Below are 12,545 nucleotides of genomic sequence, written 5' to 3'. Positions count from 1 at the left end.
TTCATGACATCTTTGTTAATCTCTCCTTTGTCCCCACCTATCGCTGGACTTCTATCCAGCTCCACCTGCCCCACCACCCCCTTAAACAGTATAAATTCCATCACATTCCCACTTCTCTTCAGCTCTGAAGAAGGGTAATACGGACTCAAAACTTTAACTCTGTTTCTCTCTCCACCGATGCTGCTAGACCTGTGGGGTTTTTCCAGCATTTTCTGCTTTTATTTAACCTTCGCATGTTGCCCCATTGTGTATAGTCTCGAGGGCAAAAGAAAAACTTGCACTCTCATATTCTTCTGTGTTAACACTGCAGTAAAGAGAAAGCTAATGCTAACGTTTCAGTAGCTCATGATTGCAATATTGGTGTTTGTTCCTGTGTCAGAGGAACACCAAGAAAGGGAGGAGGCCATTCAGCCCCTTGAGTCTGAATCAGTGAGATCCAGGCTAATCTGCATTTCAATTCCATTTACCCACCTCAGTTTCACATTCCTTACTATCCTTTACCCAACAAACATCTATTTATTTCGGTCTCAAAAGCTCCAATTGACCTGGCATCACAGCCTTTTCAGGTGAGAATTCCAGATTTCTACTGCACTGTGTGTGGAAAATTGTTTCCCGATCTCGCTCCCCAATAGTTCAGCTCGAATTTTAAGACTATGTCCCCCCTCGTTCTCGGCTCCCCGCCAGAGGAAACATTTTCTCAGTGTCTGGTCCATCAAATTCTTTTAATATTTTAAATACCTCGATCGGATCAGCACCCTATCTTCTCAATGCGATCTGTCCTTGAAATTTAACCCTTTAAAGCCCCGATATCATTCTGGCAAATCTACACTGGAACTCCGCCAAGGCCGGCATATCTTTCCTGAGGCGTGTGGTCCAGAACTGAGTGTCGTGCTCCAGATGGCAGTCTGACCAAGGTTCTGTGCAACTGAAGCATAACCAACTTCCCAACGTGTAAATTTGTGCGCTTAGGGAGACAGACAGGGTCTCTTGCATTTTAAACTAAGGAAGCATAGAGAGATGCACCAACCTTCTAATGTTCATGGGCGCCACGCTCTCCCATGTGTTTGTTTTTGGATTATATCTTTCCACTGAGTTAAGGCAGCTAGTCCCGTCGTTGCCACCAGCGACGTACAGCATCCCCTCGAGCACCGCCACACCGGCACTGCTCCGGCGGCTCAGCATGTTAGCAATAGTGGTCCACGTGTTGGTCTGCACAAGGAAATCATGAACAGTTCAGACGAGGAGACCAGGAAATGGTACAAAAGATGGATACGCGAGAGACACCCTTGACTTCAATGGAGAAAAGAAGGCAGCGTGCAAAGCAAACCCCATCCTGTCAGTTTCCCGCCACGTCAGGTTAGGTTAAAATTGTCCTCAAGTGTTCTACGTTCACATTTTCTCTTTGAAATACCTCTCTGAGGTTTCCCCCTGCTCCCCCACGATGAGGGGGCTCCATTCATGGCTCTAAAGCCCCGGCTATTCCAGCCCTTATACCAACACTTAGGGTTCGGTCTCATGGCTTTTATCTTCAACGACTTCAGGAGTTGAGTGTCTCCCCTATGTCTTAGTGACCAGAGCCAGACACAGTGCTCAAGGCAGAGCCAGAGTCAGACCCGGGTGCTGTACAGTCAAAAAGTACAAACTACTGCTAAAAAAGAATAAGAGAACAGAACTAACACACCTCTGGAAGGTCAGCCAGGATCAAATGTCCCTGTACAGTCCATATCCTTTAAAAAGCAAGGAGTAGAACTATACATTACATAACAGCTGAGGCCCCACACACACACACACACACACAACATACACACACACACAACATACACACACAAACATACACACACACACACAACATACACACACACAACATACACACATGTTTCCTTTGCTCTGACCACAATATATTTGGTTCCATTGGATTAGCTTCGCAGTTTAACGTCTAAAGGTGAACTTTTACTACCATTTCTGATGAAATAAACTGAACATGGTGCATTCTTGCTTTTCTGCAAACTTATCTGGACATTTGGAGAAGTAAAAACACTCTCTCTGAGACAAAGAAAGCTAAGGACTATCTGTCAGAGCAATCTGAAACACCAAAATCAAAAATATCTGCAGTAAAATAAGTAAAAAATAATCCTAAAAGCATAACAAGTTTTATTTGAAGAACCCCATGACATGCAATGCAGTCCTCCCCCAGTAACTCTCAAATCCTAATAGTCCTCACCCCTTAAACCGTCCAATCAGACTATCATAGAAAGTTGGCCAAAAGCATGAACCATCTTCCACTTTCAGCACTCTCAATGTCTGCCACACTCCAACATGGTGTTAAATGTTCTGGGTATTTTGGGTAAAATAGTTCAGGTTATAGGTGGCACTCCTCAGAAATACCAAAGCAAAAGGTGCCCCGGTAAGGTCCAAAGTATCTAAGAGATCATTCTGCACCTCTGTTGTCATTATGACCACTACTTCCTAGTTTTACAATGGTACCACAATGTTACATCATATATTTTTCAGACTTATGGCTACACTTGGAGTTCCTGGAACTCCCTCCCTAACAGCACTGTGGGTGTACCCATACCACATGGACTGCAGCGGTTCAAGAAGGCAGCTCACCACCACCTTCTCAAGGACAATTAGGGATGAGCAATAAATGCTGGCCTAGCCAGTGATGCCCACATCCCATAAATGAATGGAAAAAAAAATCTACCTAAGGAATATGTCACAATATCTAAATCATTAAGAAGCTCCACAAAGGAATAGCTGAACCTTAAGAATATTTTTAAATACCGAGCTCCCGGCATTTTAGTGCCGAGCTTACTTTACTGATATTTTAATTCTTTAGTTTGAACAGCATGAGATGCAGACGGAGAGGATAAATTGAGCAATGCGTGTAGCAAAGTCACACTTGCAACAATGCAGCTGTTCGAAGTGGGAGATATTGTATAGGGTTTAAAAGTGTCTGACCAGGAAGCTAGAACGCTGCTAACAGTGCTACCAACTGGGCCAGCCTGGGTATTGGATTACCCGCACCATCACTTTGGACTGAATCTGTTTACGGGGATAAATATGTAATCTGGCATTCCAACCAGAAAGCTGTGCTCACAGACTGAACAAGTCAGAGGATTGTGAGGCACTGTAGTCCCATCTCCAAGCCATGCCCTGCGGACACAGTTCCCCGCTGGGTGTGCGTTCTCATGAAATTACCCCTTATTTAGCCTCATGTTCTATTTGAGCAAGTACAGCCATCAGTGAAAAAACCTTCGGAGTCTTGCCCACCAGCAGACTCATAACCTTTTCTCATCTATTACATTTCACGTTGTATAATGATGGTTCCTATTCTGACGATTGTTACACCTTTGTTTCCACGCCCACTATGAAATGACGCGTCTTAGTCAATGCCAAGTACTCGTCGAGTTCTCAGTGTGACATACCTTCCCGTGGAATGTCCTTTGCTGAGCCTGAATTTTCCTTCCTGAGTCGGGTGTGCAGAGTTGGGGAAATTCCCGCATTACCTGACTCATGAAAAGCTGCCTCGGTTGTCCAGATTTTGATTCCGGGAGTTGGGGAGAGGAGGGGGCCGTTAATGGGAGTCAGACCCACCGACCCTGGAAACAGTGCAGAGGCAGCCACAGGGTCTGCCGGGTATAGAGGCGGCCTGTGTGAAAGCCCCATCTTGGTGATCTGGGCCTCATAAGGAAAACAGTAAAACAACAAAAAAAACAGCCTTCTAGCCCTCACCACCAACCCCCCCAACCCCTACACACTCCCCATGTCCCATCCATGCTAACCGATGCCACTTCGTGCCCCTCTACCCACCCCCCCCCCCCAATAGCCCCCCCATACTTTCCAACGTCAACCTATGCCCCTCTACCCACCTCCCATGTCCCTTTAATGAAAGCAGGAAGTGCCGAAAATACTCAGTAGGTCTAGCAGCATCTGTGGAGAGAGAAACAGAGTTAAAGTTTCAAATACCACTCTTCTTCAGAACTTCAAAGTCCAGTTCCAAAGAAGATTCACATCGGACTCAAAATGTTAACTCTGTTTCTCTCACCACAGATGCTGCCAGACCTACTGAGTATTTTCAGCACCTTCTGTTTTTATTTCAGATTTCCAGCATCCACAGTTTATTTGCTTTTATTCCCATGTCCCTTTATTGCCTCTATGCCAACTTAGTGCCAACTCATAGCAACCCATGGACCCCCCCCCACTCAGCACCCTTTTCTCTTACACCCTCCATGCCAAATCACCCAGTATCTACCAATGGTAGACCTCAGGACCCATTCTAAGATGAAATGAAGTACTAAGTGTCTACTGATTACTTCATTAAATACACTCTCATTGATAAAAACCCATTCACAGCATTTAAATTCCTTCAACTACTTAATCCCTTATAAAACCAGGCATTTGTATTCATAGCCCCACATTAAAGACTTTATAACCACTTGGAGCTGTCGATCAAACTGTAAGCTGACAGGCGCCCCACTGTGATGATAGGTTGAGAAATCAGTCATGCAGCACAAGTTCTAGAATGATAGCCCTCCGGCTTATGTCAACAGACAAAGTGGAATAGAAAGCGCTGATATTTTTAAACTGCAGACTTACTAAATTTAAAGGGCAGGCGATTTAAATATCTTGATAGCTCCAATGTGTTTATCCACTTTTTACATCTATTCATGTCTAATTTTAACAATCCCAACGTGCTCCTGACCTCTTTCAAAGGGCACCTTACCGCTCCCAAAGGTGTTCCTGGGCCTATCCAAGAGGGGACCCTACCTCTCCAAAGAACTCCGGTAAGTTTAGACCTTCTCCTGAAAAGCGTAAAGGTGACAGGTCATGTTTTGGGCATTCCACTGACAAAAAATGTGATCTGTTTGAAGGCAGCTGCACTTTGGCATGCGCAGCTGTCTCTGTGAATGACAGATGTGCAATCTACAACCCGTCCCCATTACCCTCCCTGGTGAAAACGATAGGTGCCATGTTTTGGGGGTAGTATTTCCGGATTCGGGGCTTCGGTGTCATTTTGGCTAAGCCGGAAACCCCCTCGGCCTCGGTGAAGATTCAGGCTGTGATGGCAGCTGGAAATTTAGAAGCTTAGATCATCCAGTATATCACAGTAAGAAAACTCAAGTTGCATGTTACAAAAAATATTCGCTAAAATAAACGAAGGGCCATCATAATATAATCAAAGATTTGCAGCGAATTTAGGACCTTAACTTAATCATGAGGGTCTGCTGTGTCCATTAGAACCATTTGATTGAAAGGCTGCAGTGTAAGGGACTCTCATTACCCCATGTATAATCAGGGACTAAATATACTGTCTTCCTTTATTTGTGAATTAAATCATCCACATCGGTCAAGCTTAAGTCTTTTCACATGCACGTGCGTTATTGCTGTATAAAGTTCAGTGTTGGGACAAAGCCATACAGGCAAGAAATTCACACAGGCCATTTAAAGAGCATCAGCAGAGGTTATAAACAGCAATATCGTCACAGTGCTCGGTTGAGCCCTTGAAACAGTTTGCGAGATGTTGCACAGATGAATCAGCCCTACCTTACAATAGCGGCTACGCTCCATTGGATGCAAAATGTTTTGGGCTGTCCTAAGGTTGTGAAAGGCACTATATAAATGCAAGATCTTTCAAGTCCTGACCCTTGCCCCCGGGAGCTTCTGGTTCCCCGAGTGCAAAGGTCAGGACGATGGGACGGGCTAGGACATAGCAAATGACTCACTTTGGACCCTGCAGTGATCTACACAAAGCCTACATCATTCAAAGTGCTAAAAGACAAAAAGATTTGCATTTATGTAGCATTTTTCACCACCACCGGACATCTCAACACACTTTAAAACCAACGATGTACTTTCTGAACTGTAGTCACTGTTTATTGTAGGAAACACAGCAGCCAATTTGCACACAGCAAGTTCCCATAAACAGCAATGTGATAATGACCAGATAATCTTTTATTTGGTGTGTTGATTTGGGGATAAATCTTGGCAAGGACATTCGGGATAACTCTCTGCTTCTCCTCGAAATAGTGCCATGGGATCTCTTCTATCCACCTGAACAGCAGTTGGGGGTCTCAGTTTAACATGTTAACAGAGTTAACAGTTTAACTCTGAAAGACCATTCACTACATTTAAATTCCTTCAACTACTTAATGCCTTATAAAAACAAGCATTTGTGTTCATACCCCCATATTAAAGGTTTTATGACCAGTTGGAGCTGTCGATCAAACTGTAAACCCACAGCTCAGCACTCCCTCAGTACTGCACTGGAGCGTTAGCCTTGTTTTTATACTCGGGTCCTCGAGTGGGACTTGGACCTGGAACTTGGTGACGAAGAGGCAGCAGTGCTATGGCTGACTGATCTAGGCTTCTTGAAACACATGCCTGGTCTGTAACGCTCCCCTCAACGATGCGAAGTTTGGCCTGCGAGTGCCGTAGGAGACAAAGCATGGGAGAGGGTGCTCGTAGCTTCCCAGCTCATTTATATGGCCTGAGACAATCACCCCTGCCTGCCAATGATATGCCTTCTCTGCTTATACAGCAATTCTCCTTTGGGTCAGTGGCACTCGTTTGGCAGTTAATTTCCAAAATCACATTTATCCCTTAACCGGCCTTTGTTTCATTGCCGCATGGAGTTAGGTCAGAGATTGGCCATAATCTCAATGCACGTCACAACAGGCTCGAGGACGAAATGGCTTCCTCGGGTTGCTAATGCTGTTTGTGGGAGCTTGCTGTGAGCAAATTGGCTGCTACGTGTCCTACCACACAACGGGGACTACGCTTTTAACAAAAGAAAAGGCAATTTGTTCCTACAAAGTGCTTGGGACGTTCTGTGGTTGTAAAGGCCATTACATAAATGCAAGTCTTTCTTTAAGACAGGGTATCATAATGTTTCTAGAGGGTTGCCCACACTTGAAAGTGTGAAAACCAGCACGGTAACATAACACACTGGAGTGCCAGCACACACTGTGCCACCCTATCATACAGCTGTACACACAAGCCCAGTGGGAAAGAAGCTGATTAAATCCTACAGTGTTGGTCGTTACCAGTGAATACTAAAGTCAAGTGTGACATCTACTGGTCTATGGTAATATAAATTGCAGCTCCCTTATTGTTGTACTTTACAGTGGAGACAACAGCATCTAAATGAAGGTGAGAATTTATTACTAAGGTATGCCATTGTGAAAACACACAAGTTCACACATCTCAAGATGAGACTTTGCCAATGACAGATTTGATCAAGTACTCTCCGCATCACCCAGTGAACCCAATGACATTATTACTTGTGTCTAAGGACACAAAGGTAGTCAAGCTATGATCTATAGCCACAGATGCAGGCCACATTGCCCAGGTTCCTGTTTTGTTCGCACGTAATGATGCCTGGACCATTATTTATCCCTCAAATCAACACCGCTACAAGGAAAACAGATTATTTGGTCATTATTTCCTATTGGGCTTGTGTGTACAGTTGTATGATTGCTGTTTTTGGGATCTTGCTGTGTGTAAATTGGCTAGCATGCTCTGGGACTTAGTGAGGCCGTGAAAAGCACTATAGAAATGCAAGTTCTATTTTTTTTATCTTTTAGTCCTGAGTCACTGGTGTGCCCTGCCAGGAGTTGGATCTATACCGGGAGCCTTATAGACGGCGTTAAAAACCAGAGACCAGAGGCAGGAAACTCTGGCACACCTGGGCCCAGACAATTACACTGTATTTTAGGTCACTGCTCCTGAACCTTGCCCAGGCAGGAAAATTGGCTGCTTTTTATTAAACTTTTGAAATTCTTTGTGGCCGAGTTTGTTGAGTCTAGCGATCCTCTCTGCTCATCTTTTCCGAATTCTCCCAGCCCTCCCACCCTGTGAATTTAAAGTGATATCATTCCCAGTCTAGACGACTTTGGAATGAGGACCAGAAATGAGGCAGAAGGGATGAAAAGTGAGTGAGCTCACAGCAACGCCAGAGCTACAGAAGCTGACTTCCTTCGAAAGCCATCCCAACCCTGAACAAATCCACACACGGGGCCCTCGGACAAACAGCAGATAACATTTGTGCGCCTAATTACCTGTGGATCGTATTTTTCGACTGTTGCTAAATGCGAGGAACTGTCATATCCACCAACAGCATAGAGATTGCCATCTGAAAGGACAGCATCATTAAAACACATTTAGTGACTTATCAGCATGAGTTTCTTTGACTCCCCAGCCTGATTTCTGGCACACGTACAAACCTCTCACTGTGTTAAAGAGCCTCCAACCTGAGCGACTGAGAAATTCCCTACACTTGCCAGCCCTGCAGTAATACCCGGGAGTCTCCAGGAATTGCGGATTAGCGTTAATCTCAAGGCACTGTCATGAGCAAACCCCGATGGGAAAGGGGCAAAGTACAGCTCCCACGCATTTGTTTGAACATATTTAACTGCCAGTTTTAAAAATATTAAGAGGTGGCGAAGAAAGACATCCGGGAATACGCCTGACTGATGCGCCTTGCAAGTTATTTTGCACCAACATGAAGACAGCTCTCTCCTCAAAGGGAACATGTCCCACTTAACCCAAGGCTCATCAGCCATTCTACAATAAAACTGGGCAGGATTTTCCTGCAGGCTTCAGGGCCCTGTTGTTGAGGCCAAGTGGCCACTCCAAGGCCGCACTTGTTGGGAGCCAAACGGGGTTGGGGGGGGTCGTTATTTTCCTGTATCCTGATTGGCTACCTTCATGTTTGCAGCCTATTAAAGGACAGCGGACGGCTCCTGATGCTGGTGGCCCAAGCAGAGACCGGCAGCTCCGGAGCCTTGGCAGCCTCACCGGGAGACGTGGGCGCTGCTGAGGCAGGTTGGGGATGGTGAGGGCGCCTCAACGTGAAGGGGTAAAGATAATGAAATATATTAGATGGGTTGAGGGGAGGGTAGTGGTAGGCCCTGTGAAGCAGAGGGGTAAACCTCTGGGGTTAGGGGAGGGGAGGGGGTGGGATGGGGTGGAATGTGATCACTGAGGCTACAAGGGCTGCTTTCTGATCTGAGACTGTCGATGGGGCATGGAGCCTCCATGATGCTGCTCCACTATTGGCAAGACCAAAAAAATCATCCCTCATTGGGGCTTTAATTAATTACATTGGATATTGCTGAAAAGAGAGACATGTTGCTGAAGCTTTTCATCTTGCACTCATCAAGGCAAATGCAAGAATGCCAAATTTCAAATGATCACAACAGTTTATACTACAGGAGAAAGGGGTGCTGATTGGTTGGCAAGTAGACTCTGATTGGAGGTGTTGCCAAGGAGAAAGTAGTGGGGAACCTTAGGCTCTTATTGGTAGATATTTCTCTTTCTGAGTGATAGTTAGTATAGTAATCAAGGCAACAACCTTAATCAACAGGACCACTATTCCCCTACAACCTCCACAGGCTGAACTAATCCCAGAAACTAAGACCAAACATGTTGCCACAAGCTCCCAACCCTCATTGCTCTCAAAGTAATCCAAGTCCTGCTTAGAACCCTGGATGTAGTGACATGCCTGACCCACCTAGAGGGTTAGGTTAAAATCAGGGATACGGGTTTCACGGTGGTAACTTCAGATCTGGCTACATGCCAAGATATGGTTAAACAGACACCAGCAGGCCTTTGGTGCCAAGCCCTGGTGCAAATTTCTTAACGCATGAGTTTTGACAGCAGCCATCAACGAGCTGTTCGACTATGCCAGGGTGGGGGGAGGGGGGCATCATAATCTAACCCTTTCCCCTCAAACACCTGTACATTCCACACTGGTCCCTGAAAGACAATCAGCAATGGGAACACAGGTCAAACCCAAATCCCTCTACCGCGGTGCCAACTGAGACACTCCCTGTGCCACCTCAAAAAGGACCAGTTAGGCTGGCAATGAGAGGGCAGCAAACTTAGGGCCTTCTCACCTGTGTCACACCTCTTTGTACATTGACCTGTTGAGCCAACAATGGTTCCGCTGATGCTTCAACCTGCACAGGAAACCTTGGACCCAGCGAATACCGGCAGACAGTTCCCCTGAACCCAAGGGGACCAGTTATTGCCAACAGCTTGCATAGCAAGTTAACAAAAAAATCTTTCACTTGTTCAATTAGCTTCTCAGTGATGACTTAGCATTTGCACTCTCTAGATTTCTCTGTATTTTCCATTGGCATTAATCGATTGCTTGCAGCCAGAGTTTGAGGGGGAGAACACCCACCTAGTGTTGCAATTCGAACATATCGCCTCCTTGTGCTCATGGCAGCAACTGACGACCATGTCCCCGTCAGTGGGTCGAACCTCTCTGCACTGTGGATGCAAAAATAGAAGGAGGCAGCTGTTACAGGCAAGCGCCTGAATGGCCCATTGTCAGACATCTTAACCTGTGCAAAAATGCATTTGTGGTTCACACGAAAGACGTTTTGCAAATAGAACTGGAATTTCGTGTTCGGACTGATCGACTTAATCCCTGTGATAAAAACAGTTTTGAGATTTTTAAATTGCTTTTAGAATTCTCTCTCTCCGATTTCGCTCCACCCCCAGCCCCAAACTCCTCCCCAGAGCGTTCTGGCTTCTTGTGGTACCTCACCCTCAAAGCGTCCATTCTTCATGCATGAGATGAGTCGGCAAGTTCTTCAACAACAACTTACATCTATTTAAGACCTTTAATGCAGTCAAACACCTCAAGGTGCTTCATAGGAGTGTAATCAGACCAAACTTGACACTGAGCCAAACAAGGAGGTGTTAGTATAGGAAACCAAAGGTTTGGTCAAAAAGATTGGCTTACGTCATATTTTAAAAGGGGGGAAGCAAAAGTCAGAGAGTTCGGGCCCCAGAAAATTCCAGAGTTTACGGTCTAGTTAGCCGAAGGCACGGCTGTCAATGGTCAGGAGAAGGAAATGGGGAATGCACCAGAGGCCAGGATTGGAGGAGCACCGAGATGTCAGGGTGTTTTATGGCTGGAAGAGTTTACAGAGATAGGAAAGGAAGAGGCCACGGGAGGAACTGATTAGGAGGATGAGAACTTCAAAATTGGTGTGTTGGTGAACCAGGGTCCAATGTCGGTCAGCAAGCACAGGGGTTGATGTTCAACAGTGAGGGGCAGGGTGAGGGGGTTGCAAGGCACCTGATGTCCACACGTATGTACTTTACAGCAGGGGTGCCTGATGATTAGGGCCTTGCACAATTCACCCCCTCTCTAACCCAGGGTACCAGGGCCAGGTCTATCGTCACAGTCCTGTCCTAGCAGGCAATGCAGCACTGGCCAGGAACTAAACCTGGGCCGTCCTGCTCTGTATCGTCCAGTCACACAGTTCCAGAGGCGGTGAAGGAGGTGCTGGGGGTATTCTCCCAACCTTCACCACTCACAACTTCCAAGAGGCACGACAGCAAAGGCCATGTCCACAGTTTCCATGGTGTTTCCCATCCCTTCTCCACCACAGTTCCCCCAGGAGACTGGTAGAACTCCAGGGGTATTCCAGGCAATTGTGTTTTTCAATTGTGAGCAGGATGAGGAATCCTGAAATTTGTTGGAATATGGCATGGAGAAAAGAATCCCTCTGTTCCCCTTTTCCCCCACTTTCAATGGCCCGTTATAGAACAAGAACCTGGTTCAAAGTCATTAGGAATCAACACATTCCTCCATCCATCATTAAGGTCTTTGTTAAAGTGGCAGACAAAAGGAGGTTTGTACGAATGAGTCACGATATTCAGTATTAATATCGCACAGCACAGTTTCAACCCCGCAGTACTTTCAGCGCATCGGCACACGGCAATAGTAATGAGTTAATCACAATAACACAAATCAGAGTGAGGTGCTGTCACAAGTTGGGGACAGTTTTGTAGTCAAAATACCTCCAGGCATTTGGAGCACTGAAACATTTGCAGCTGGGATATGTAATCAAAATATAATTACAGTCATTAGTTGTATCTAAACCCGACCACAGGTATGGGTGCTAATGCAGGAGAGGCAATCACCAAGACATGTCAGTATCAGCAACTTGCAATGCATGCAAAGAGGTGTCAGCTGTGGCTCAGTTCATAGCACCCTCGCCTTTGAATCAGAGGGTTGTGGGTTCACGTCCCACTCCCGGAAACCAAGAACTGTGATTGTACTCGAAAGAGTTGCAATGCATGCAAATTAATGTTAACATCCATTTAAACTTTGTATGTGGCTCTCTAGGCTCCGTAATCCACATGGTGAGGGGTGGAGGAGGTTGTTAATGTTGCTTTGCTTTCCAGTGCAACTTAGATCAGAAGATTTATCTTCGTGGATTGCATAATGCCAGAGGGCCATTCATAAAGTTTAAAACCATGTTCCGGTTGGTCTGTGCGCACCCCAAGTTACTGGTACCAACTGTTCTCATCTCCATGCTTGTGGACCCATACAGGTTCTCAGCCTGGCAACACCTCAATTTACCCTCGTTTTCCAATCCTACCATGGCCTCGCCTCCTCCTCCTCCCCCCTCATTTCTGTCACCTCTTCCAACCCTACACCCTTCAAGGAAAAACTCCAGCGCCGTATATTGGAACTCGAGGTGCATACGCGAGGGTGACAGCTACATGGGTAGCACGCT

The 12,545-nt window shown here is 45.9% G+C and overlaps 1 protein-coding gene across 3 annotated transcripts in view; it reads right to left on the bottom strand.

The window, feature by feature from the left end:
- The window catches only part of klhl17 (kelch-like family member 17), an 82,955-nt gene that overhangs the window by 14,532 nt on the left and 55,878 nt on the right, over positions 1–12,545 (bottom strand). For all 3 annotated transcript variants that reach the window (XM_078559229.1, XM_078559231.1, XM_078559230.1), the window contains 3 exons: positions 10,190–10,278; positions 8,061–8,134; positions 1,028–1,209 (listed from right to left, as the gene is read on the bottom strand). In XM_078559229.1, coding sequence (XP_078415355.1) covers positions 1,028–1,209; positions 8,061–8,134; positions 10,190–10,278 — 345 coding nt within the window. The remainder of the gene's footprint in view (positions 1–1,027; positions 1,210–8,060; positions 8,135–10,189; positions 10,279–12,545) is intronic.

Source organism: Cetorhinus maximus, chromosome 15 (genome assembly GCF_964194155.1).
Source record: "Cetorhinus maximus chromosome 15, sCetMax3.hap1.1, whole genome shotgun sequence".
Classification (NCBI taxonomy): domain Eukaryota; kingdom Metazoa; phylum Chordata; class Chondrichthyes; order Lamniformes; family Cetorhinidae; genus Cetorhinus; species Cetorhinus maximus.
Note: the sequence above shows the minus strand (reverse complement) of the source record. Positions and strands in the feature narration are given on the sequence as shown.